We start from the raw sequence: 26,389 nt of genomic DNA, 5'->3' as shown, positions 1-26,389 counted from the left end.
TATGCACATTTGTGTGGATTAAGGATTAGGCAGATGCAAGGTATTTCCTGGTGTGATTTTCCTGATTTCCTTAATGATGTGGAAAGTTTTTTTCTTAATGGCAACAAATACATTTGATCATTTCAGATAGTGATTAGTCCTATGATATCTTCAAAAATAATGATCGTTGTGAACAACTTTGGACAAGGAAATCCCATCGAATGACAGCAGCTGAGGCCTAGCGGATGAAAGGAACCATCATGCTAAGATCAGCAGGATAAAACCCCAGGCAGAAAGGACCACAAAATCCAGGCCTTTGAGGAAGTGATGGTCTCAGGATTCTTGAGGAACAGAGATACAGCCAGCAAGATAGGAGAGTGAAAGCAATTATCACAGAGTTCTAGGACTCTCTATGTGATGGTGACAGTTTGGGTTTTATCTTAACTACAATGAAAAGTCATTGGAGGATTTTAAGCAGGGAAGTGACCTGATCTGATTTTTTTTTTTTCAAGATCATTTTGTGGAGGAAGGATTGTTAGGGAACAAGTATGGAAGTCAGTTATGAGGCTGATGCTTCAGTTCCAGTGAAAAATCATTGTGGTTTGATCCACGTAGTGGAAACAAAAGGTTGTGAGCAGATTTGGGATTTATTTTGGAAGCAGAACCAACTGGGCTTGTTAATAGATTGGATGTTGAGGGGTGCAGAAAAGAATCCTACAAGACTAATAATTTGGGGGCAATTAGGTGGAAGATGGTAATATCCATAAGTAGAACCTGCATTTCAAAACATGGATATCTTCTGCCTATTCATGATAATATTAGTCATGGTATTTGAAGAGATCGTCTAAGGAGAAAGGGGGGGAAAAGTGAATTGCTTGAGGCTTAAGTCAGGGACACTCAATGTTTAGAGGATGAGCAGAGAATGAGTTGGCAAAGGACATTGTGGAGAAGCAAACAATGGGGTGAGAAAAAGTAGGTGAGTGTGGTGCTGAGAATGCTAATGGGGGCAGGTGAAAAAGCAAAAGAGTGGTCAGCCGGTAGACTGGTGAAAACAGAGAAGTGTCATTGGATTCGGTGCTATGAAGGTCATGGGTAATCTTGACCTCCTAGGCTGCACTGGAGCAACTGACGAAAGCTGCAATAAGCCCCACTCACAATTATCATTCAGCCCTGCCAAACTCACCATCTTTGGCTCTCTGGGGAGGCCACACCTGATGGAGTTGCAGACCTGGGTTTGTATCCTAGCTCTTCCACTTACCACCTTTGTGAACTCGAGCAACTTATCGATCCTTTCTGCACATTATTGCCTCTTCTGTAAAATGGAATAATTGCATCTCATAGCATTGTCCTGGGTGTTGATAGATGTCATGTACAGAAGCATTAGGCATTGGAAACCAGTAGGTGCTCAAGAAGTGGTAATTGTTACGTTTACCACAATTTTCTCCCCTGTATTGCTTGTCCAGTACATTCCAGGTGGGCAACTTCCCTCTTCTCTATGTAACTGGCACTTCTGCTTGACAAGTCCAGGCACAGGATCACCTTGCCTAACATAGCACCTAACATGAGCTACAAACTCAGTGAAATGTTTGTGATAATGAGGACCAAGTGAGAAATATTTGCAGAGCATCCACAGAAACCCTCAGAGAATGAAAGCAGAGGGTAAAACGATCAGTTCCTTCCTTCTCTCTCTACAGACACCCCAGCCTCAAATTGTTCCAGAATTACTGAAGGGCTGAAAATAGGCTCCTTTTCCCATTATTAAAGAGGAGGATGCCCTTTCTTAAAACCTAACCAGGAATTATTCATTGAGCATTTTCTATTATATTTATCACTACTCTCTATAGTGGAAATATCACTTAGAGAAAATCAGACTGAATAAGATGACTCCAAGTTTTATTGACTATGCTTTACAAATGGGCATTTTGATTGACATAACCAGGTACTTACTACAAATCAGAAAAACAAACCTTAATTTTAAAATCTAAGGCAATCCTGCTTCTCCTAAAACCTTACAGAACAGCCTTAAGTTTCTTTCTTCCAGTACCTTTTTTTTAAGCAAGGAGAGGATGATCCATGCAATCATAGGTGAGAGTGGAGGACATCAGTGTCAATTATGTTTAGTTTGACTTCCAACTCTTCTTAACTTCATTTACTGTCATCATCTCTTCAGAAAGAACCTAAGATACTGTTTTATCCCCAGTTCCTCCCATTACAAGTCTCCACCTTGACCACCAGAACGAGGATAAGTGGAAAATACATCAGACTTAATGCCAGAAAATATGTTCAAATCAAGACAGTGATACTTTCTAGCTATGTATTAGAGTAAATCAATATGTCTCTATCCTCATCTGCAAAATGAAGATAACAACACCTACCTTACAGGATAATTTTGAAAACTAAAAGAGAAAATATGTGGGTGTAATTTATAAATTATAAAGCACGATTAAAATGTAAGGTAACATTATTATTCATTTATAAAGATGGTTCATTCATTTTTCAGTGACTATTTATTGAATGTTACCATATGGCAGACATTTTGCTAGGCACTAATGATACAAATCAAAAAATATATATTGGGGTGCCTGGGTGGCTCAGTCAGTTAAGTGTCCAACACTTGATTTCGGCTCTGATCATGATCTCATGGTTGTAGGATCGAGCCCCACGTCGAGCTCCATGCTGAGCCCTGTCCCTCCCTCACCTATCCTCACTCTCTCTCTCAAAATAAATAAATAAACATTATAAATATCACTGGTCCTTGAAAGCTTACATTCCAGTGAGGAAGAAGCAAGCTCAAGGTGGAGAGAAGCATGCTCTGGTTATGGGTGCTAGGGGGCCAGAAAGAGCACTCAGACTGGGGGATGGAGGGTGGGGGGAGCTCAGGGGGCTTTCTGGGGAGGTGACACTGGAATTGTTTCACTACAAATCCAAAAGCAAGAAAATAAATCCAAGTCACTCCTCTGTGAGGTGGTCTACACAATCCATGGTCCTGGTCCCCAAGCCAGTTCAAAAGTGTCCCAATTCCTTAAGGCAGAGTTTCTCAGTCTTGGTACCACTGATATTTTAGGCTGGATAATTCTCTGTTGTGGGGAGCTATACTGTGCATCATAGAATGTTTGGCATCATCCCTGACCTCCATCTATCTGATGACAATAATATTCCCTATCTCCCAGATTTAAAACCAAAAACATCCCCAGATGATGCTAAATGGCCCCTGAGGGGCAAAACTGCCCCCAGTTGAGAACTTCCTTGAGGTCATGGAAAACCAATGTAGGTCGTTCTAGAAGGAATGGAATTCATACAATTAGTGTCTGGTCTTATACTAGGTGTTCAACAAATATTGAATGAATGAATGAATGCATAAGTGGAGTAAATGAGTGAATGAGCTTTCTGGAGTCCCTTTGGCATATTCCTTTGGGGATCCATCCAGAAGATCCCTGGGCTAGTGACTAAGTTCTAAATACCCAAGTAAGTGATAACAATAACACGAAATGCATTTATACAGTGCTCTATGCAAGTTGTATGATCTTGGGCAAGTAATTCAAACTCTCTGAATCTCAGGTCCGCCAGTTCTTAAATGGGGATAATAAACCCTGTCTTGCAAGGTCATTGGCAGAATTAAATGAGACAATCAAGGTAAAACATAGAAGCATTACAGGTGTAGCCACTCAACTCCTGGGGTGCAACTGACAAGAGGAATCTTAGCAGGATGCCCTCCCAGCTCCTAGCACTAAGCTTTACCCATAAAAAAGACAAGGAAGGTAGTTTAAGCATATACATTTTTCTGTTGTAAACATGTAGGAAAACTGGGCACTGTGTCAGGGCCTGATATACCCGCTATCTAACATCCCCGCAAACAACCAGGTTAGTTAAGAGACCCAGACAGAGAGTTGTGACTTGCCCAAGATCACAGCTAAGTAAGTACCTCCCTGAAGTCTAAAAGCTCAGCCACCACTCAGGGATGACCTCTATCACACTAAGGCTTGTTGGGATTGAGGGTTTTGGGAAAATGCTTTTTGTATTCTGTGTTCTGTAGTTTCGTGTAGACATAGATGACCAGATCTGGAAATTTCTCCTGCAAATACTGGAAAGGTTCTCCAATTCTCGACTTCATCCTGAAATGAAACATAAACATATTGGCATGGTTGCCCCCAAATCGTCTTCCCCCATTATAGCATCTGCGTCCAAAGATCTCTTTGCTCCCTTGGTTTCTAGAGCAGAGGGAGTAAGGAGTTTAAAATCTGACAGAACAAGGGGCACCTGGGTGGCTCAGTCGGTTAAGCATCCGACTTCGGCTCAGGTCATGATGTCTCAGCTCGTGAGTTCAAGCCCTGTGTCAGGCTCTGTGCTAACATCTCAGAGCCTGGAGCCTGCTTCAGATTCCGTGTCTCCCTCTCTCTCTTCCCCTCCCCTGCTCACATTCTCTCTCTCTCAAAAATAAATAAACACTAAAAAAAATTTTTTTTAATCTGACAGAACAAGATTCATCTCCTAACTCTTCAACTAATTAGCAACTTGATTTTTGTGAACCCGTTTTATTCTCCATAACATGGAGATGATACAGTTCCACAGTCCCTTATCTACAATTCCAAAATCCAAAAGAGACCTGAAAACTGCAAGCTTTCTGTGAGTTTACAGCTAACATTTTAGGCTGCAAAAGCTGATTTCACTAACAGGGGCTACTTTTGAGACTTTTACAGCACCACATTCACTTTAGCCAGCTGCCCGGGCCCCTGCATTTCTTCCCACAAGGGAGTCACTACCCTTCTGTTCAAGAGAGCTCAGCAATAGCTAAAAAGGAGGATAAGAGCCTGCGGGGCACATCTGTCATTCACTGTAAGACCCTTGTGTTGGCCTTTTCCAGAGGGGAGGAATTACTTTTCTTCCATCAAAATAAATTTCCTATTCTAACAAATAGCAGATATAAATTTAGAACTGGATTTTTAATTTTTTTAATGTTTATTTATTTTTGAGAGAGAGAGAGAGACAGAGCACACATGGGGAAGGGGCAGAGAGAGAGGAAGACACAGAATCCGAAGCAGGCTCCAGGCTTCAAGCTGTCAGCACAGAGCCCAGCACGGGGCTTGAACTCATGAACCACGAGATCATGACCTGAGCTGAAGTCGTACACTCAATAGACTGAGCCTCCCAGGCGGCCCTAGAATTAGATTTTTAAATCACCCTCATTTCATAGATGACTTGCAGGAACAGAAATAGTACTTACTCTTTGTTTTTCTCTTCATTAATATGTTCTCCCAAATTCCGGATGAACTTTAACAGATCACACACAGTATTCTTATAACGTTTGCGTTTGTTTTCATAATACTTATTCATTTCTTGCATAACGTAGTTGTCAATCTACAAAACAAAATGTTAAGCAAAAATGTAGTAGCAACACAAAATAAACCCTAATGCACTATTAGTACAAAAAGGCAAAATGCGAATTTGAATATATGCCCAAATTACCACTGATTAATAAAATAAATTAATAGAAAGAAAAAGAACGGAAGTAAATACTATAACATCAAAATGCTAACAGTAGTTGTGTCTAGATGTGGGATTATAAGTAACTTCACATTCTGGTATGTATTTTCTCAGTGAACTGAGAAGTTTTCATAGGAAGTTAAATATATTGAAACATGGTTTAGACATTCGTTGGCTACTATCCTAGGAAATTTACTCGTTAGACTGTACAATATTTTTATCCTGGTGGCCACCTGTCCAAGTTGGTAATTGATTACATTTCCCCCCTGAAGAGGGGTGTTCAGACTAAAATCGGACCCGGCAGCCATTGCCAAAATGAGTGTGGTGGGTTTTGTTTTGTTCTGAATCCTATTTCCAAAGGTTCCATGTTCCTCCTTGCCTCTAAGTATCTCACAGCAGCGTCTCCCAAGCCCATGCCTTTCTCTGTGTGTTTGCACCCTTGTAGGTGGCTCTCCTTTTTACAAAGCGTTAGGGGTAAGAGAATAGCACCCAACAGTCGTGAAGATAGAGTCCCTCAAGAATCACGGGTGACTAGACCACCCCAGCGAAGACCCGCTGAGACAGTCCACATGTGCCACGTGCAGCGCACCTGGGAGAAGGGCTGAGCCACTGCACGCCAGCGCGGGGCACCCCGGAGGGAGGAGGCAGGAGCACACGCTGGAAAACTTGGCTCCTCGGGGCTGCCGCAAAGCTGAATGTATGACCGTGAAAATGGGCAAGTCGTGAGAATTGACAGAAAGTCAAAGTCTCAAATGGGAATTAAAAGATAAGACTTGAGGGGCGCCTGGGGGCTCAGTCAGTTAAGCATCCAACTTTGGCTCAGGTCATGATCCTGTGGTTCATGGGTTCAAGCCCCACGTCAAGTTCTGGGCTGACAGCTCAGAGCCTAGAGCTTGCTTTGGATTCTGTGTCTCCCTCTCTCTCTCTCTCTGCCCCTGTCCTGCTTGTGCTCTCCCTCTCAAAAATAAATAAATAAACTTAAAAAAAAAACCTAAAAAATAGTAAAAAGGTAAGGCTTGAAGTCAGTCAAAATGCATCATAAGTCCATGAAGTTTTGGGGAAAGAACTGATGAACTGGGAAACAAAAGAACAGGTTTTCCTTCCCAGCCTCTGCCAATCTTTCTTTTCCAGGTCTGGCTATTTCAGGTTATACCTCTGAGTCTCAATTTCCTCAGCAATTAAATGAACGGGTGGACTTCATGGCATCATCACTTCGTGCAGTGAGTAGCTTTAGCACACAGCATCAGCAGCCCGACTGCCCAGCTTCAGATTCTGTTGCTGGCTCTGTGCCTTTGGAAAAAGTATTTGCCTGTGCCTCAGTGTGCCCACCCACAAAAGGGAGGTAATTGCCTCAGAGGTTGTTATAAGGATTAGCTGTGGAAACTCTCACAAAACCCTGGGAACTATAACTGCCACAGATTCAGTGCTACAGAATTGTCAGCTGTTATTATCACTTGTTCTTGTTTCAAACTTCTCTGTTCCTAAAAGTTTAAGTTTTAGCTGAAGTTTTATAGATGTTCATTTAGCAAAGAGTCATGGCATACCTACTCCATGCCAGGAATTCAGTAACAGACATGACTACGGACAGTCTCTGCCCCCCTGGAATTTACAGGGTAGTGGGGGGAAATGGACACTAAGGCAGCAATTATGAGTGTGATGTGTCATCTAGAGGCAAACAAGGGAAGGAAAACAAAATGAGACCCAGAAACAAAGAGGTGTGAGACAAGCAGTCCTAGATCAGGCATATGATTGGGAAGCTATTGGTTTCAGTCAAAGACCTGGGGATATGGATTCTCCCATAGTGCTTTGCACTGTCTCCAGGGAGCCCAGCATGTATCATACAGCCAGTGTTTCTGTGGGTCTCTTGGCCCTCCATGGACCATGCTGTACTCTGCTTTACATGCCCACAGCCTCACATGGGTCTAGCATGAAACTGGCACTCGATAGGTATCTGCTAAGTAATAATAACGAAAGTTTTGGTAGCATTGACCAGATCGAGGTGATGATTAATTTGTTATGTTTTACTGTATTTAGTTCAAGTTAGGTGGACCATTTCTTGAAGAAGAGAAATTTGAAAGATTTCTTCATGGTGTGTTTCCCCAGGCAGAATGTAGATGTGTATGTGGGCCCTCAGAGCTGGGCTGGACAGTTGGCAGAGGCAGCCAATCTCTCCCTGGACTGCGAAGTCTCATGGTGCGGGACCTCCTTGGGGTTAAACTCTATTTAATCAGCTGCTCTTGTCACAATAGTAATAGGATGATTAGCCAGGCCTTTCTTAGAACCAGGGCTGGAGGGAAAGAGCCATGAGAAAGGAAAAGACTCCTGGGCTGGGACAAGGCCATCCTGAAGAGAAGTCTAGATGAGAGTCTGTCTGTCAGGAGGGCCTAGCCTCTGAAAGATGAGACAGAGACCCAACAGGGCAGAGGGGGCTGGGATGGGGAGGAAGGCAGGGAAATCACATCTTCCACCCCTTGGCTGAGCCAGGCCAATAGTATACTGAAAGTTAAAAAAAGAAAAAAAACTAACATAACACATTACACAGATCCTTATTCCTGGAATAACTTCCAGACACAGGAATCGTTCATACCTTAGAAGTCCACTGGGCAAAACTTCTGGAACATTCAGACATTTCAAGTTGCAGTAGTTGGACAATCCTGCTATTACATTTTCGCATTTTAATGTCCGATTCATTTCCCACATCCCTAAGGGTCCTATAGCGGCTGAAGATGACAAAATTATCATGGTCATTCCACTCTGCCTTCTCTTTTCAGAAACAACAATGTTACCTTTTGGTTTTTGATAAAAGTAGTAAAACCATGTCTCTAAAAATTCTGTATGATGGAAGAAGCAGGCATCTTGCTCTCTTTCTCCGCTCCCCCTTCCCCCCCGCCCCGGCTTTTTCTTTTCCTCAGAAAACAAAACCAGAATCCAGAGACATTAAGTCACTACTCCAAAGATACACAATCAGGAGATGCCAAGCTGAGAGGAGAGCCCAGGTCTTCTGATTCCCAGACTAACTCCTTCCCACACCACCTAACCATGATGGTTAATTTTATGTGTTAACTTGTCTGGCCACAAGAGACCCAGATTAAATATTATTCTAGGCATTTCTGTGAGGTGTTTCCAGATGAGATTAGTATTTGAACTGGTGAACTCAGTAAAGCAGATCACCTTCCCCTTGTGAATGGGCCTCGTCTAATCCCCCGAGGTCCTTGAATAGAACAAAACCTGGAATTCACCCCTTCTTGTCTTATGGCTTCATCTGGGACATCAACCTTCTTTTGCCCTCACCCCTTTTGGCTCTCAGGCCTTCAGACCCTTACTGGAATCCCCATCATCAGTGCCCCCTCGCTCTCAGGCCTTTGGATTTAGACTAAATTACACTATTGGGTTTCCTGAGTCTCCAGCTTGCAGAAGCAGATCATGAAAATTCTCAGCCTCAGTACTGCCTAAGCCATTTCCTTATGAAAAATAAATATATATTTATATTTATCATTTGGATATATGATATATGATTTTATATATATTATATATAAAATCTCCTGACTAATACACTCATTGTCTCCCTTCTGGATGCCTGAAATATGCAATCAAGCTTTACTTACTTCTCCCAGCTCCAAAAGAAGGGATGACCCAGCAGGCCACTCAGATGCTCCTTCACATTTTCTCCAGGGTTGAACAGGTGATGAATGAGGTTACAAGTTTCCTCATCTGGAGAAAGTTGAATCACCTCTTCATTACTTTTAGTCTTCAGGGTTTCAAAAGGGATATCTCCCTTCTTTACCACATATAGGACCAGCAGTCCAAGGGCCTGCATGAAACCCATAAATTGAGCTAAAGGTATTCATGAATTATCACTCTGTATGGAGGTGTGATATAGGTTATGACCAAATGGAAAGTGGGAGAAATCTCAAGGAGTCCACAGGCTTATTAGGGAGAAAAGACACAGGTAGTGTATAAAGAACCCTTCGAGGCAGTATATGGTCCCCACAACTGAGGTTTATAAGGAGTGAAAAGTAATCATGGGCCAGAGTTGTCAGGGCAGACTGCTTAAAGGAAGAGGAATTTGAGCTTGATCTTAAAGTATGGACAGCATACAGATAAACAGGGGAGAAGAAAAATATTTTAAGCAAGGGAAATGGTAGGAATCTGGCTGGGAACTGGGACTTTGGGTTGGGGCTATGTCAGGGAGCAGATAAAGGAGCCAGTCCAGGTCCAGTGGGACAGAGTGATAGCCCCAGGAGTTAGGTCATGACAGGGAGGAAAGGCAAAGAAGGAGGTCAGCATAGGAACTTCATGCAGCAGGCAAGACACCAGTCAGGGAAGAAGCTAAAATCTGAGGCTTTTAACAGCAAAGGCCAGACATGGATAGAGAGCTCTTGCTCCTGGGGTTGAAAGTTGAGCACCCTGGAGAATCCCCCAGGACAAAGCTGCCCTGACAGGATCAGAATCAATCTGGAACCTTTGGTCTGCAGAGGTCAGGCTCTGTTTTTGCCCTCTCTCCTCCCAGGAGAAACAGCTATTTCAGGGTCTTAACCCTTTTGGCCAAGATTAGTCTCTTTCAAGCTGAAGATCAATCTCATCCCTCCCTTGTGTTTCAGAGGGCTGTAGTATCTGGCCCTCCCAGGAGTTTAGCACCCCAGTTTGGATGGAATGGGAAAAGAAATCTCAACTGCTTTGTCCTTAGGCAGAAAATACCTCCTGCAGAAATTCTGGAGGTAATTTGGAGATGCTTCTTGGAGGTAATTTTAGAAGAGATGTGGCATGCTCGATTTATTTACTATCTAGCTGGTGCAGGAGGAGAGAGATCCAAAGAGATACAGAAAGGAGCCACAGCAACAACCAACTCCACACCAACCCAGAGAAATGCTACTGTCTGCACAGGACTGAAGGCAGCGATCTCTGGGAAAACGCTGTGAAAGTTAGTTAAAATAGAAATGATGAACTCTAATTGGCCATAGGACATAAGGGAATGAATGAAACAAAAAAGGAAGGTGAAAGATGGAAAAGTAAACTAGTTGTAGAAATTACCTCTAGATCTGTCTTGATTTCCTGCGGCTCTCCACCCCACTTGATGCTTTTATCGAAATCTGCCAGGCAAACAGCATTCTTGGAATCTAGAGGATAGTTTGTAGAGATGCAATGACAATCCTTTCTCTTCCTGTTGTAATTAATTTAAATAAATATGTTCCGCAATGTGCTACCATCGCCGAAGAAAGCAGCAATAAAGCTTATATCTGCATGGCCATTTACTCCTCAAAAGAGCCATGTGCACCACATCGTTTCACCTGTTAGTTATATGCCAAGGGCAGGATTTAAATTTTATTTTTTTCCAGTCCTGGGGGTGAGGTAGGATGAGGATAAATTTAACTAGCTCCCCATTCAGGCAATTCCTGGGGGCAAAGAGCACAGATTTATAAAGAAACTGCTGGCAGGAGTTATGTTGACTTCCTAAGGCTACACAACGGCTAACCAACAAGATTCCAAATCCAAGGCCAGATTAGCACAGCACTCCACTAAATCAAGCCCATCACCCACAGACCACTATGATGCTGTAAGCAGTTATCATGGATAAACCATGTGCTTGTTATGAGTCACTGCCTCATCCCCTCTTCAGAATCCTTCTCCCTAGAAAGAAGCCACTGAGTCCTCAGACAGAGGGATGCATGGACAGGAGAGATCCGGAACAATATGAGAGGAGAACAAGTCAGTGATCTGTCCTTGAAGAAGTAGCTCCTGCTTCTGGCTTGAAGGAGTCAAAGAAAGAAAACTGGGTAACTCCAGATAGGATGACAGTCAGTAGAATTGTGTGCTTCTCGAACCCCTTTTATTCTGAACTTAAATATCAAAGTTGCACGGAAACCCACAGTCTAACAAAAATGCTTCCACTAAATTATTCAATAAGGGTCTAGTGAGGGGGAAAATGACAGTGGAGGAGGAGAACACAGCACAGACTCTGCAGGGTTCAGAGTCGCTGAACAAGGAGATAGATATTGAGTGAATAATTACACAAATAAACACAAAGTTAATTGCAACTTTAAAAGTACTAGCCAAAAGTGCAGGAAACTGAAAGTTTATAACAAGAACCACATGGCTGTATGTGGGAAAGAAGTCTTCCTTGAGGAAGGACTCTTAGGGCACCTGGGTGGTTCAGCTGGTTGAGCATCCAACTCTTGATTTCAGCTCAGGTTATGATCTCACAGTTTGTGAATTTGGGCCCGACATGAGGCTCCATGCTGTCATCATGGAGCCTGCTTGGGCTTCTCTCTCTCTCTCCCTCTCTCTCTCTCTCTGCCCCTCCCCTGCTTGCATTTTCTCTCTCTCTCTCTCTCTCTCTCTCTCTCTCTCTTTCTCTCTCTCTCTTTCAAAATTAGAATTTGAGTGGATAAGTGGAGCAGGGAAGAGAGAATTCCAGATAGGAATTCCCAAGGCAGAAAGGAACCCGAAGAATTCCGCTCTGACAGAAAGCAGGCTGAGTACCTGGAGAGGAGGGATGTAGTTGGAAAGTAGGTTGAAGGGGCAGATGGGATGCAGATCATAACCAGGGACTGTTTTCAGCTATTTGAACTAATAAATCCCCTTCATTGTTTAAACCACTTGGAGCTGAGTTCTACTACTTAAATTGGCAAGTGCCTGATGGAACACTTCACATCTCTGCCTAACACTTGATTTTTTTAACAAGCCCCAGTTTTGTTTTGTTTTGTTTTGTTTTGTTTAGATTCAATAGACATTGTTAAAGTGCTATCAAAATTTTAAACTTACATCATCACAGACTGTTAACAGTCGATGGGCAGAGTCCGGACAAAATCTGCCTACTCCACCCTGCTGTCAATGAATGAATCAAGAACCTCTTCATCCTCACTCCCACCACAGTGATGTCATCTAAGATTAATATATTTGTAATTCTTAAAAAAAAACAATGTGCATAATTTACATAAACAATGAATTCTTTCTTTGTTTATTCTTTGCTTCTTGTAAGTTACTATTTTCTCCCAGACTCTCTCTCCTTCCTTATGCATATCCTCTAGCAGATCTTTCATGTAGGGTCTGTGGGCAGAAAGTTTTCCTGGATCCTTGAATGCTTAAAAAATGTATTTCAACAAATGGTGTTGGGAAAACTAAACAGCTACATGCAAAAGAATGAAAATAGACCACTTTCTTACACCATACACAAAAATAAACTCAAAATGGATCAAAGACCTAAATGTGAGAGCTGGAACCATTAAATTCTAGAAAAAGAAAAACATAGGCAGTAATTTCTTTGACATTGGCCATAGAAACATTTTTTCTATATATGTCTCCTCAGGAAGAGAAGACAAAAGCAAAATTAACTATTGGGACTACACTGAAATAAAAAGCTTCTGTACAACAAAGGAAACCATCAGCAAAACGACAAGGTAACCTACTCAGTGGGAGAAGATATTTGCAAATGAGATATCCAATAAGGGGTTAATGCCAAAAAGGTATAAAGAACATATGCAACTCAACACCAACAAAACCCCAAACAATTCAATTAAAAATGGGCAGAGGACCTGAATAGAAACTTTTTCCAAAGCAGACATACAAATGGCCAACAAACACATGAAAAGATTCTCAACATCACTCATCATCAGGTAATGCAAATCAAAACCACAATGAGATATCACCTTATGCCTGTCAAAATGGCTACAATCAAAAGGACAAAAAATAAATGTTGGTAAAAATGTGGAGAAAAAGTGTGCACTGTTTGTAGGAATGTAAATTACTATAGCCACTGTGGAAAACAGTATGGAGGTTCCTCAAAAAATTAAAAATAGATATGATATGATCCAGTAATTCCACTACCAGATATTTACCCAAAGAAAACAAAACACTAATTTGAAAAGTTATATGCACCCTTATGTTTACTGCAGCGTTATTTACAATAACCAAGATAAGGAAGTAGCCCAAGTGTCTATCAACAGATGAGTGGATAAAGAAGATATATATATATATATATATATATATATATATATATATATATATTGAGAGAGAGAGAGAATGAAATATTACTCGGCAATCAAAAAGAATGAAATCTTGCCATTTGTAACAATATGGATGGTCCTAGAGGCTATAATGCTAAGTGAAATAAGTCAGAGAAACCTAAACACCATAGGATTTCATCACATGTGGAATTTAAGAAACAAAACAAATGAACAAAGAAAAAAAAGGGGGCAAACAAAAAAACAGGCTCTTAAATACAGAGAACAAACTGGTGGTTTCCAGAGGGGAAGTGGAGGGGGATGGGTGAAATAAATAAAGGGGATTAAAGTGTGCTTATTGTGATGAGCAGTGGGTAATGTATAGAATTGTTGAATCATTATATTATACATCTGAAACTAATAAAACACTGTGTGCTAATAATACTGCAGTCAAAAATATGTATTTATTCTGAATCACATGTGAACAATAATAATGTGACTGTTCTCTCAGTCAGTCCTGGATGCTATGACAAATCACAATAGACTGAGTGGCTTAAACAACAGAAATTTATTTCTCACAGTTCTGAATATTGGAAATCTGAGATGAGAGTGTCAGCAGGACTGGGTTCATGGTGAAGACCCTCTTACTGGTTTATAGACAGCCATCTTCTTGCTGTGTCCTCATATGGTGGAAAGATAACTAGCTAGCTCTATGACTTCTTTTTTTTTTAATGTTTATTTATTTGTTTATTTATTTTGAGAGAGAAAGTGCAAGTGGCAGAGTGGCAGAGAAAGAGGGAAAGAGAGAATCTCAAGCAGGCTCCATGCTATCAGCACAGAGCCCAACACAGGGCTTAACCTCAAAAACCATGAGATCATGACCTGAGTGGATATGAAGAGTCAGAGAATCAACCAACTGAGCTGCCCAGGCAGCCCTCTATGACCTCTTCTTATAAGGGCATTAATCCATCCAAAGCAATTTTGAGAAAGAACACATCTAGAGGCATCACACTTCCTGGTTTTTAACTATATCACAAAGCTCTAATAATCAAAACAATGTAGTACTGGTATAAAATGAATGAAACAGAATCAAGAGCCCCAAAATAAACCCACACATATGTATTCTTCACAAGGGAGCCAAGAATACCCAATGGGGAAAAGACAATCTCTTCAAAAAATGATGTTGGAAAAAACAGATAGTTACATGCAAAAGAATGAAAGTGGAACCCTGTCTTACACCACTTAAAAAACTACTTTGAAATGGCTTAAGGCTGAAATGTAAGACCTGAAGCCCTATAACTCCTAGAAGAAAACAAAGAGGAAAAGCTCTTTGATATTGGTCTCAGCAGTGATAGTTTAGATCCGACACCAAAAGCACAGGCAACAAAAGCAAAAAAAATGAACAAGAGGGACTACATCAAACTAAAAGCTTCTGCACAGGAAAAGAAACCATCAACAAAATTAAAAGGGAATGTACAGAATTTAAAAAAAGCTATTTGCAAATCAGATATCTGGTTTGGAGTGAATTATAAAATTCATTCAATACAATAGCAAAGATAAAGTGTTCTGACTGAAAAATGGGCAAAGGACCTGAATAGACATTTTTTCCAAAGAAGACATTAAAAGAGCCAAAAGATACATGAAAAGGTGCTCAATATCAGTAGTTATTAGTGAAGTGCAAAACAAAACTATAATGTAATATCATCCCATACATCTGTTAGAATAATCACCAAAAGACAGATGACAAGCACTGGTGAGGATGTGGAGGAAAGGAAACTCTAGTGTGTTGTTGGTAGGAATGTAAATTGGTGCAGCCTCTATGGAAAACACCGTGAAGGTTTCTCAAAAAAATTAAAAATTGATAAAATAGAAAAGTATATTTGAAGGAAATAAAATCACCATCTTGAAGAGGTAACTGCGTCTCCAGGTTCATCACACCATTATTTATGTTAGCCAACACATAGAAACTGGCTGTGTCCATTGACAGATGAAGGGATAAATAAATAAATAAATGGTACACACACACACACACACACACACACACACACACACACAGAGCGGAACACTATGTAGCCATAAAAAGACAGAAATCCTGCCATTTATGACAACATGGATGAACTTTGAAGGCATTATGCTAAGTTTAAGAAGTCAGACAAAGAAACACAAATGCTATATGATCTCACTTATATGTGAAATCTAAAACAAAACAAAACAAAACAAAACTGAGGGGCACCTCGGTGGCTCAGTTGGTTAAGCATCCAACTTTGGCTCAGGTCATGATCTCATGGTTCATGAGTTCAGGCCCCAAGTTGGGCTCTGTAATGACAGCTCAGAGGTTGGAGCCTGCTTCAGATTCTGTGTCTCCCTCTCTCTCTGCCCCTTCCCCGTTCATGCTCTGTCTCTCTGTCTCTCTGTCTCTCTGTCTCTCTCTCTTAAAAATAAACATTTAAAAAAATGTTTTTAAATAATAAAAAAAAAAAAAAAACTGAACTCATAGAAGCAGAGAGTAGATTGGTGGTTGCCAGTGGTGGAGGTCAGGGAAATGGCTAAAGGCAGTCAAAGGGTACAAACTTCTAGTTACAAGATGACTAAATTCTGGGAATGTCATGCACAGCACAGTGACTATAGTTAACAATACTGTATTATATACTTGAAGTTGCTGAGAGTAAATGTTATAAGTTCTCACCACACATACACACAACGGCAACTATGTGAGGTAATGTGTTAACTAACTGTATTGTAGTAATCATCTTGCAATATAGACGTATATTATATCATCACATTATATACCTTAAACTCACACAATGTTACATGTCAATTTTGTCTTAATAAAGCTGGAGAAAATGAAAAAAATTATTTCTAATTGTGAAAAAAAAAGGCACTAATGTCATTCATGAAGGCTCCACCCTCATGATCCAATCTCCTCCCAAAGGTCTTATCTCCAAGTGCCCTCATATGGAGATTAATGTTTCAACATATGAATTCTGGGGTGACACTAACATTCAGCTGTTAAATAGGCTCTTTCTCGTCAGTGCCTTCCTTTGGCATTCAGGTTGCTGATGAGAGAAGTCTCTTACCAATCTGATTTTGGTTTCTATGTAGGTAATTTTTTTTTCTCTTGGGAGCTTTTGAGGTTTTCTCTTTTTTCTTTGATGCTTTGAAATTCCTTTAAGATGTGGCTCAATGGGGTTTTTTCCATACTTATCCTCAGCTCTTGGTGAGTCTTTTCAATAAGAGAACTACATCTATCTTTTAGTTCTGGGACATTCTCAGCGATTTTTTTTTCAAATATTGTTTCAGCCTCACTCTCTTCTTCCCTCTGGAATGCCTATTAGAACTTCTGGATCTAATTCCTGACTTCTTAAACTTTTTCCCTTTCCATCCCTTTATACTTTTCTATTATTTCCTTGGAGAATTTCTTGGGCACATCCTCTAGTTCACTCATTTAATCTTCAACCCAGTCTTGAGTTTTAAATTTTTATTTTATTATGTTTTTATTTTATTTTTGAGAGAGAAAGACAGAGCATGAGTGGAAAAGGGACAGACAGAGAGGGAGACACAGAATCTGAAGCAGGCTCCAGACTCTCAGCTATCAGCACAGAGCCTGATGCGGGGCTGGAACTCACAGACAGTGAGATCATGACCTAAAGTGAAGTCAGACACTCAACCGACTGAGTCACCCAGGCACCCCAAGTTTTAAAATTTTAAACAATCATATTTTTAAATTCCAAATTCTCTATTTGGTTATTTTCACAATGCTTATTCTTGCTTCTTGGAAGACATGACCTATCTTTGTTCTCTGGTTTTATTAATTATATTTAAAGTTGTATTGTGGTTACTTAATAAGGTAAGCTAAGTAAATGCCCATGTACTAATCCGTGGAATCTGTGAATATTACTTTATTTTTTTAAATTTTTTTAATGTTTTATTTATTTTTGAGACAGAGAGAGAGACAAAGCATGAGCAGGGGAGGGGCAGAGAGAGAGGGAGACACAGAATCAGAAGCAGGCTCCAGGCTCTGAGCTGTCAGCACAGAGCCCCACGCGGGACTCGAACTCACAAACTGTGAGATCATGACCTGAGCCGAAGTTAGATGCTCAACCGACTGAGCCACCCAGGCGCCCCTGAATATTACTTTATATAGTCAAAACAAAAAAGGATTTTGCAGATGTGACTAAGAATCTTAAAATAGGAGAGATTATCCTGGGTTAGCAGGGTGAGTCCAAAGTGTAATCACGTACATCCTTATGTAGTGAGAACTTTTAACAACTACCCTCTGTGGAGGCAAAGGGAGATCTGACAACACAAGAGAAAGCAATATGACTACAGAGGCAGAGATTAAGTGATGCTACAAGTCAAGGAATATCAGCAGCCAAGAGGAAGAGGCAAGGAACAGAGTCTCCCCCCACAGCCTACAGAGGGAATTTGGTCTTGCTGACACCTGATTTGGGGCCAGTGGTACTGATTTCTGGCCTCCAGAACTGTGGGAGAATAGGTTTCTATTGTTTAAAAAAATTTTAATGTTTATTTACTTTTGAGAAAAAGAGAGAGTGTGCAAGCAGGGGAGGAGCACAGAGAGACAGAGACCAACTCTGAAGCAGGCTCCAGGCTCTGAGCTGTAAGCACAGAGCCTGCCCCGACACAGGGCTCGAACTCAGGAGCCATGAGATCATGACCTGAGTCAAAGTTGGAGGCTTAACTGACTGAGCCACCTAGGCGCCCCATAAGGTTCTATTAAGACACCAAGTTTGTGATCATTTGTTTCAGCAACCATAGGAAACTAATACATTCAATTAGCTTTGTTTCCTTGGGTGTTAATTCTTCTATTTCATGCATCTCTTTTATGGTATCAGTACTTCATGAATATCTTAAGTGATTTTTTACTATAAGCCTCACTTTGCAGTTGAGAATCCCTGATGCCCTGTGAGTTGTTTCTGTTAATGCTATCCAACATAGGGGGATGGAGGCAGTTGTCAGAACTGCTTTACATTTTATTCAGTGAAACTTAGGGGTAAGAAGGACATGCCATTCAGCAGGGTGCTTTGGCACAAATCTTGTGGGTTTAAATGTTCTTTGTTTCTCTTGAGATCATCAACCACCCAGTGTCTTGAGTAGCAGCCCTGTCTCCCTGTCTGCAGACAGACAGGCCTGTCATAGATGCTTGGTCTGTGGGGGAGAGGGGATGCACAGGGTTTGAGCTTCCTAGTTTCTACCAATGCAGTAATCTGCCTGTTACCTGGTCCTTTGTCCTCTCCTGCTTCTGGCTTCCATTACTCTTGAGTGGGGCTTCTTTGCACTGATCCCACTTTTATGAGTAACATCTAGTTGTGGCCTTCTGCATTTCTACTGGCTCCTGTGTCCTTCTTTAACCCCATCCAATCATGTTCAGTCTCTTAATGACTCTTCAAAGATTTTGTCCTGTAAAACTTCTTTTGTTATTGTGATCTCAGCTATGAAGTCATTTAACCATCTTTCCCTATCATTTTAGGGATTTAATACAAAGAATAGTCTCTAGTATATGTTAGGTTCACCACCTGAGGCAGAAATATAGTCTATTCTTTATTGTTCAAGCTTAAGAATAGAAGAGGTGGTGCCAGAGGTTCTGAAGAATAGGTAGTGACAAGTAATTTTCTTTAGAACATAATATATGACACTTTTGCATCAAGATAGACATTTAGAAGCGGGAAGGAACCTGCCCTTGGCTGAATCTTGAGACTGCTTCACTTGGTAGAGCTGCACATATTTCTGGCCTTTGTCAGTCTCCCCAGCAAAGTTGGTTAACACCAGGAAGGAGTGCCACTAGTGGCTTCAAACTAAAAGCCAGATTCCAGTTGTGTTCTTAGATTTACCTACTTCTTTCCAGGTCTTGTCCAGGACCTTAAACACTGTTCTCTGCCTTTCCATACCTGAACCCTCTTTTTGTCTTGTTCCCCTACACCTAGCTTGAATCTCAATGCATGCCTGTATATTAGGTACCTGGCCTTGGTTGAGCACCTATAGCACAGGTAACTTGTCTAACATACTGCACTTAGACCTCATAACAACCTTATCAAAGCAGTATTATCAGTCTTAAATGAGAGAACTAAGCCTCACAGAACCAAGTGACTTTGAGGTTGCAAAGCTACCAAGTGGCAGGACTGGGCTGCAAGCCTCCCTCAACCTGTCTAAAGCCAAGACTCTTTCTACTGCACCACATTGCCTCCTGGGACTTTACATTCAGCTCTGCTTCTTTTCTTTAATGTTGCTTTCATTTGTTTGTTTGTTTGTTTGTTTGTATGTTTGTTTATTGGCTTGAGCCAGTGGGTAGTGCCTTGTTCTGCCTACTTGGAGGCTGTTTCACTGTGTTGCATCTTATCCTGGCATGCCCAATTTTGACCTCAGTTTTGCCATTCAGTTTTACGGTGACTACCATCTTGTCTGAAGGAACATAACTTCAGGATTCTCTGACTTGCAGGCTACTTTAGGAATTCAAATTTCTGGAGCTGACCCCGTCTAAGACATACCTTCATACTTGCATTTGCCAAAGGAAGTATAAGGTTAGCCTGGTATTCCATTGGCATCTGGGACCTCCATGTGGGGTAAAGGTTATACCTCGTAGCAGGAGAGACTGCACTATAATTATGAATCAGTTTCGTTAGTCCTTGAACAGAATAGTATACACGTACTCTACTCCTTTCCTATCTATAATGAAAATCCTTTCCTTTTGTAAATAAAGATCCCACAATTTTTAAGAGAAGACTGGGGAGACTCACCTATTAAGATGTTTCTGGGGTGCAGATCCTGATGAGTGTATCCACACAGTAGATGTAGTTCTTCCACAGCCTTAAATACAGAGAAAAGGACATGCCGGGCAAATTCATCTTCCTCATTTCCCACAGCCTCCCCTCTGTGCTTATCCAAGTGCTCCTCCAGTGTCTGCTCACAGAGGGCAAGGCACACATACAGACAGTCCTTGTGGCTCTCACTCCCATAGAACGTCACCAAGTCACTGTTTGCTCGGCTGCTCTGCAGACAGGAGACCTCCTTTTGTCCATGTGTGCTGCCTTCATAGAAGCGTTTCACAGCTACTTCCTGCCCTTCATAGAACCCCAGGTAGACGCCCCCTTCAGAAGTGTCAGCAATTTTATATTCCTCATCAATAAAGATCTTGAGTTTGCCAATCATAGGGCGGTATATTCTGTGGAGATGTTCCAAGGCCTCCCCCCAACGTGAGCTTTGAGGCTTCCAGTCTTCAGCAGGAGAGTGAAAATCTTCTCTGGCTCCATGAAGGAGAAGAAACTTTGCAAGGGAACTGTCATAGTTGCGCCTCGCTATCATAACAAGATCTCCACAGTCTGTGCTGGCTCCTTTCTCGCATAACAGTTGAGCAATTTCTGCCAGTTTGAGTTGGACAGCCAGCAGAAGTGCTGTATTGCCCTCACTGTCTGTGTCATTAATCTCTATATGCTCTTGTTCCAGAAGCATCTGCACCAAACCCAAGTGCTTCTTTTCCACTGCCAGGATCAGGGGTGTCTTCCCTTTCTCTCCCCTCACATTGACATCAGCCCCATGGTCCAGCAGAAGGCGAGTGAGGACCTCCACCTTTCTATCATCAGAGTTCCTAAGTGCATAGATCAAAGCATTTCTGCCCATGTTGTCACGGGCTTTGACATCTGCCCCCATCTCATCAAGGAGGACCTTCAAGGCATCTACATGTCCATTTTCAGCAGCATCCATTAGAGCTGTGGCCCCTCCTTTTTTAAGCCTCTTTTGATCCTCCTTTGTCCTTCGACTCAAATTCACCTTTGCCCCACTCTTATATAGGAATCTTAAGGCTTCGACTTTACCATTCACAGCAGCTTCCATGAAAGCTGTGAAGCCATTAGCATCATACTCATTGACCTCTGCACCTTTAGAAAGTAAAAGTTCGAGCACCTTCACCTTTCCTCCGATCCCAGCGATGATGAAGGGAGTGGCCTCATTCTTCTTCCTCAGAAAAGGATTAGCGCCATAACGAAACAGAAGATGCAGCATGTCCTCCTGGCCACTTTGTACCGCATTATGCAACGGTGACCAGCCCCACTCCTTTTCCTGGAAATTGACATCAGCCCCTCCTTCCAGCAATTGCTGAACCAGCTTGATGTCTTCTTTTTCAACCGCTTTGATCAACTGGTTGTCCTCCACTGATGCCCTCCCCTTGCTGGAGGGTGTGGGTCTCTCCTGAAGGTTGTTATGGCTCTTGCTCTCCATGATGGTAATTACCAATGGCTACAACTCTGTGCCTTTCCTTTAAGAAAATGAAAATTTATCTTCTTGGGACTTGATCAAAGAGACATGGAGCTCTTAGAACTCCTGTCAGGGTAAATCGGAATTATCTGACTGTGGACCAGCAGTATGAGGGAAAACAATACTCTTGCAGTCTTCTGACATCCCACCAGGAGATGAGAGAGCTATCTGTAATTTCACAATAGTGAGGAAGCATTTGAATTGGAAAAATTAATCTGGTTATTAATATAGAACTATTTGCTCTAGAAAATTATTATGCTACAGTCCCACCACCCAGAAATAATCATTGTTAACATTTTAGTATATTTCTATACATTTTTTAAAAATAGTTGAGATCATGCTATGTAAAGATGTTGTATAAATATCCTGCTTTCTTTCACTTAATGTCATAGTGTAAATAATTTCCTATATTACTGCAAAGTCTTTTAAAATATTTTTAATGGTTGGGGCACCTGGGTGGCTCAGTCGGTTGAGCAGCCAACTCTTGATTTCAGCCCAGGTAATGATCTCACAGTTTGAGACATCAAGCCCCTGCCTCAGAGTCGGAACTGATAGCATCAAGCCTGCTTAGGATTTTCTCTCTCTCTCTCTTTCTCTCTCAAGAATAAATAAATAAACTTAAAAAAATTTAATGGCACTATGCCACCAGACAGTTGCTTCATTTCCTTATTACCGAGCAGTATTTATTTATTTTTTTAAATTTTTTTTAATGTTTATTTATTTTTTTGAGACAGAGCATGAACAGGGGGAGGGTCAGAGAGAGAGGGAGACACAGAACCCAAAGCCGGCTCCAGGCTCTGAGCTGTCAGCACAGAGCCCAATGCGGGGCTCGGACTCACGGACCGCGAGATCATGACCTGAACCGAAGTCGGCCACCCAACCAACTGAGCCACCCAGGCGCCCCTATTTATTTTTAAATGTTTATTTTTGAGAGAGAGTGCAGGCAAGGGAGGGACAGAGAGAGAGGCGGAGAGAGGATCCCAAGAGGACTCTGTGCTGACAACAGCGAGCTCAATGCAGGGCTCGAAGTCATAAACCACGAGATCATGACCTGGGCTGAAGTCAGAGGCTCAACTGACTGATCCACCCAGGCACCACTACTGAGCAGTTTTTAAAAACAATTTTTAAACAAGACGTTTAAAATTAGAATTTTTTTAACCATTCTAAATAATGGTTCAGTTAATTTAGCTTTTTAAACTTTATTTTCTTTCTTTTTTTTAATGTTTATTTTTGAGAGAGAGAGGGAGAGAGTGCAAGTGGGGTATGGGCAGACAGAGAGAATCTGAAGCTGGGTCCAGGCTCTGAGCTGTCAGCACAGAACCCGACACAGGACCCGAACCCACGAACTGCAAGATCAACCTGAGCCGAAGTTGGACGCTTAACCAACTGCACCCAGGTGCCCCTAAAGCTTGTTTTCTTTTTTTTTTTTTAATTTTTTTTTCAACGTTTTTTATTTATTTTTTTTGGGACAGAGAGAGACAGAGCATGAACGGGGGAGGGGCAGAGAGAGAGGGAGACGCAGAATCGGAAACAGGCTCCAGGCTCCGAGCCATCAGCCCAGAGCCTGACGCGGGGCTCGAACTCACGGACCGCGAGATCGTGACCTGGCTGAAGTCGGACGCTTAACCGACTGCGCCACCCAGGCGCCCCTTATGAGAAATCTTATAATAGATTTCTTACGATAGATTTCAAAGAACTGAATGCCTGGTCAAAGAGTAATGGCACAGGTCTTAAGTGTTAATTTGCTTCAAGCCTATGCACTTGTGTGTGCTGACCTAAGTCCCTCGGTCTGTAGCGGAACTAATCTACTTTCCTTGAGATGTGCAGACCCCTGGCCTTGAGGAGTGAAGGGCCAGCTGCTGCTGATGCCAATATGTCTGTTCAGGGTCATACTGACAAATGACTAACTGCCTGGGCATCTGCTTCTTGGGCACGCAGCCCCCACCCCCTCCCTTTCCCCATGCCTTCCCCAGCTTCCCTTGCATGGGGAAGATGGTCTTTGAGACGTTAGTCTGCCATCTTCCCGGGTTGTCAGTTTCCTGAATAAAGCAACCTTCCCTTTCTCACCATCACCTGTCTCTCTAGTATTGATTTTTGAGCAGCTAGAAGCCAAACCTGAGTTTGGAACCAGTTCTCTGTCCCACAACAAAAGGATATGATCGTTTTAAAAGCTCTCAAGCTGTGTTAATAAATGTCTTCTGATGTCATATAAACATACTCTTGCCAGAAATAGATGGGCTCTTAAAAAAAAAAAGAAAGAAAGAACTCTCATTTATAGGGGGAAAAAATCTGTGTTATGTCAATTTGCATTTCCTACGCCACAGGAAGTGTGATTCCTCTCAGCGTGTTTGTTCGCTGGCGCTGGGCAGGTCTTCTTTGTGCTTCTATTCAAAATAATACAGAAAAGCGGAAAGAGCTTAAGCTCCAACCTCACAAGATTGAAGTCTGAACCGCTGGTTGTGTAACTTCGGACTGTTACTTCCTAATTGTGTAGCATTAGATTATTCTCAATTTTGTTTCCTCCAGAGGGGGCAACAGTAAATACAGTCATGCATGTCACGTATGGCAAATATTAGGCATTCAATAAATGAGAGAACTAATAATGTCCCACTATGAAAAAATAATAATAATTCAGCGAATCCTGGTCTCTCCACCTGTGTGCACACACACAGCACATAAACAGGGGACCTGATGGTGTTGATTTAGTCCAACGGCCCTCCACCAGGTGTGAGTAACAGAACTGCAATTCAAGCATGAGCACCAAACTGTTACTTGTGTATCTGTAAAACTGCACCTGCTACAGAACCCACACAGCAACCACTTTTTAGCAATCTGGCCACCCTGACAGTATCAAAGTCCCCTCCCTTAGAGATCTAATCGATCGTGCTATGAAAGCACAACACCCTGGCAATGAAAACTTTGAGACAAATGTTCACGTGCAGGGTTCCTGTTACAGCAGGTGTGAGATGGGCTGGTAGAAATAAAGGAGCAGGGAAGGGAAGGGAGTCAAAGAAATCCCAAACAAAATATCAGAGTAAAGAGACACTGCAGCAAAAGCGCTATCATAGACAACAGCCGGCTTTCAGTTTCGTTTTCTCCGACTCACCAGAGGTGCCGGACAAAGAAGGCTTGAGTTAAGCAATGTGTGAACTGTGGCCAAATCTTGGGGCTCCCAGGAGGGCTCCGGACCAAAGGGCCCCCTGCCAGCGGGCTCTGAGCTCCCTCCCGGGTGTCCCACACCCGCTTCCACCTCCAGACCCCGGAGCCCAAGGAATCCCTCAAAGGGAACAGCTTCTCAAGCTTTCCCAGCTCTCCTCTTTGTGAGGTCTTACCTTCTAAACTCAGACGCCCCTCAGCTATTCCTTTGAAGTCCTATACGCCCCTCAGCTATTCCTTTGAGGTCATATAATCTTCAAAGCCTGTCGCCTACAGGAAAGCACTTCTTGCAAGAGGTCCCTGAGCCACAGGGCGGAGCTGAGAGAAGGAGGAAAAACTGAGCCAGAAAAGAAAGGATCAGGGCCTGAGCAGAGAGCCCTCTAGAGGACAGTGGGGCTCCCACTCTGACTGGCCATGGCTAATTTGACGTCCAATATAGAGCTGTTCATCTTTCAGCCCTTTAGGCTTTCAGGCCACCGCTTCCAGCTCCTTCTTTACATGTTCTTCTAAATCCCCACCTTTCTGAGGGAAATGAGTGGTAAATGCATATTTATTGAACTCTGACTGTGTGCCAGGCGCCCTGCCCATTGCTTCACAAGTGACATGACCCCAGTTGACCCCTAACAAACCTGTTGATGATGAACCTGTGGCTCAGAGAAGCTAGATAAACCCAAAGCCCAAGCTCCCTCACTCATGTGGGCATACTCAACTCACTCACTGCCCGAGGCACGGAGGCCTCCTCAGGCGGGCACCAGGATGGCAGTCTGGAGACTTGGTCCTGCAGCCAGCACTGTGGCTGTTTAGGGGAGTGACCTCAGGTGGGTGGATGGTTTAACGGCGTCGAGCCTCATGCTCGTGGAGCATGGTTTTTAAGATTCCTTTCTGCTCTAGAAGTTCGGTTCTTGCCACTCTCCTCGCACTGAGATGCATACTGTGTACTCAGTGCTGCAGTGGGAAATATTCCTGTCCACAAGGAATATCCAGTCTTGCTGGGGAGACAAACTCCTGACCATCTTGAACCAGGAGAAGCAAAGAGGGGGTGGCTCAAGAGACAGGTAGAGTGTGACAGCGGGCCTGGTAGGAGGAGACTTCGTTCTGCTCACAGAGACGCCAGCCACTAGGCTGGTGCACAGCTCCAGACTCTGAAGAAGGAGCCACCAAGAGCAGAGGCAAGCAGGTCCAGGAGTGAGTGGGAAACTGAGGCAAGAGCATGCAGAGAAACATAGGCCAAGGCTACATATCATGATGTCCCCCTCCATCCCCTGAGCTTCCCCTTTCCACACACAACATGCTAGGATGGGGACACAGGGTCCTTCCCCTTTCCTTCTTTGGACCAGAAAGAGCCCTAAGGCTGCAAGGATTAGCCCTAAAGTGCGACTAAACTGCATGTTACTTACCAGAATCTCTTCTTGTTGGATCTTGGCAAGAAGACAATGGGGTCGAGTTGAATCAAATACATGACTGATGTTCTCACAGCTTCCTCACAATTTTGCTAATGAAATCTAGGTTTCCCTGCTTTCCTTTGACTGTAGTAATCATGCACCTCACCTATTCTGCGAGCCTGTTAA

The 26,389-nt window shown here is 42.5% G+C and overlaps 1 protein-coding gene across 4 annotated transcripts; it reads right to left on the bottom strand.

Moving 5' to 3' along the window:
- Positions 1 to 1,855: 1,855 nt before the first annotated feature.
- Positions 1,856 to 25,162, bottom strand: RNASEL (ribonuclease L). Of its 4 annotated transcripts, XM_049634123.1 has the most exons (8): positions 24,998 to 25,162; positions 23,781 to 23,905; positions 20,153 to 21,666; positions 10,492 to 10,577; positions 9,066 to 9,271; positions 8,048 to 8,180; positions 5,201 to 5,334; positions 1,856 to 4,091 (listed from the first exon to the last, which is right to left on the bottom strand). In XM_049634123.1, exons 3-8 carry the CDS (start codon positions 21,627 to 21,629, stop codon positions 3,953 to 3,955), a joined length of 2,175 nt encoding a protein of 724 aa, XP_049490080.1. In that variant the 5' UTR covers positions 21,630 to 21,666; positions 23,781 to 23,905; positions 24,998 to 25,162; the 3' UTR covers positions 1,856 to 3,952. The 4 variants fall into 4 exon arrangements, with proteins under 4 accessions (XP_049490080.1, XP_049490079.1, XP_049490081.1 ...); XM_049634122.1 differs by lacking the exon at positions 23,781 to 23,905 and having other exon boundaries at positions 20,153 to 21,833; XM_049634124.1 differs by lacking the exon at positions 23,781 to 23,905.
- Between the last annotated feature and the right edge of the window lie 1,227 nt (positions 25,163 to 26,389).

The sequence above is a fragment of the Panthera uncia genome, chromosome F1 (assembly GCF_023721935.1).
Source record: "Panthera uncia isolate 11264 chromosome F1, Puncia_PCG_1.0, whole genome shotgun sequence".
NCBI classification, from domain to species: domain Eukaryota; kingdom Metazoa; phylum Chordata; class Mammalia; order Carnivora; family Felidae; genus Panthera; species Panthera uncia.
The sequence above is the reverse complement of the archived record's forward strand: the minus strand, read 5'-3'. Positions and strand labels throughout refer to the sequence as shown.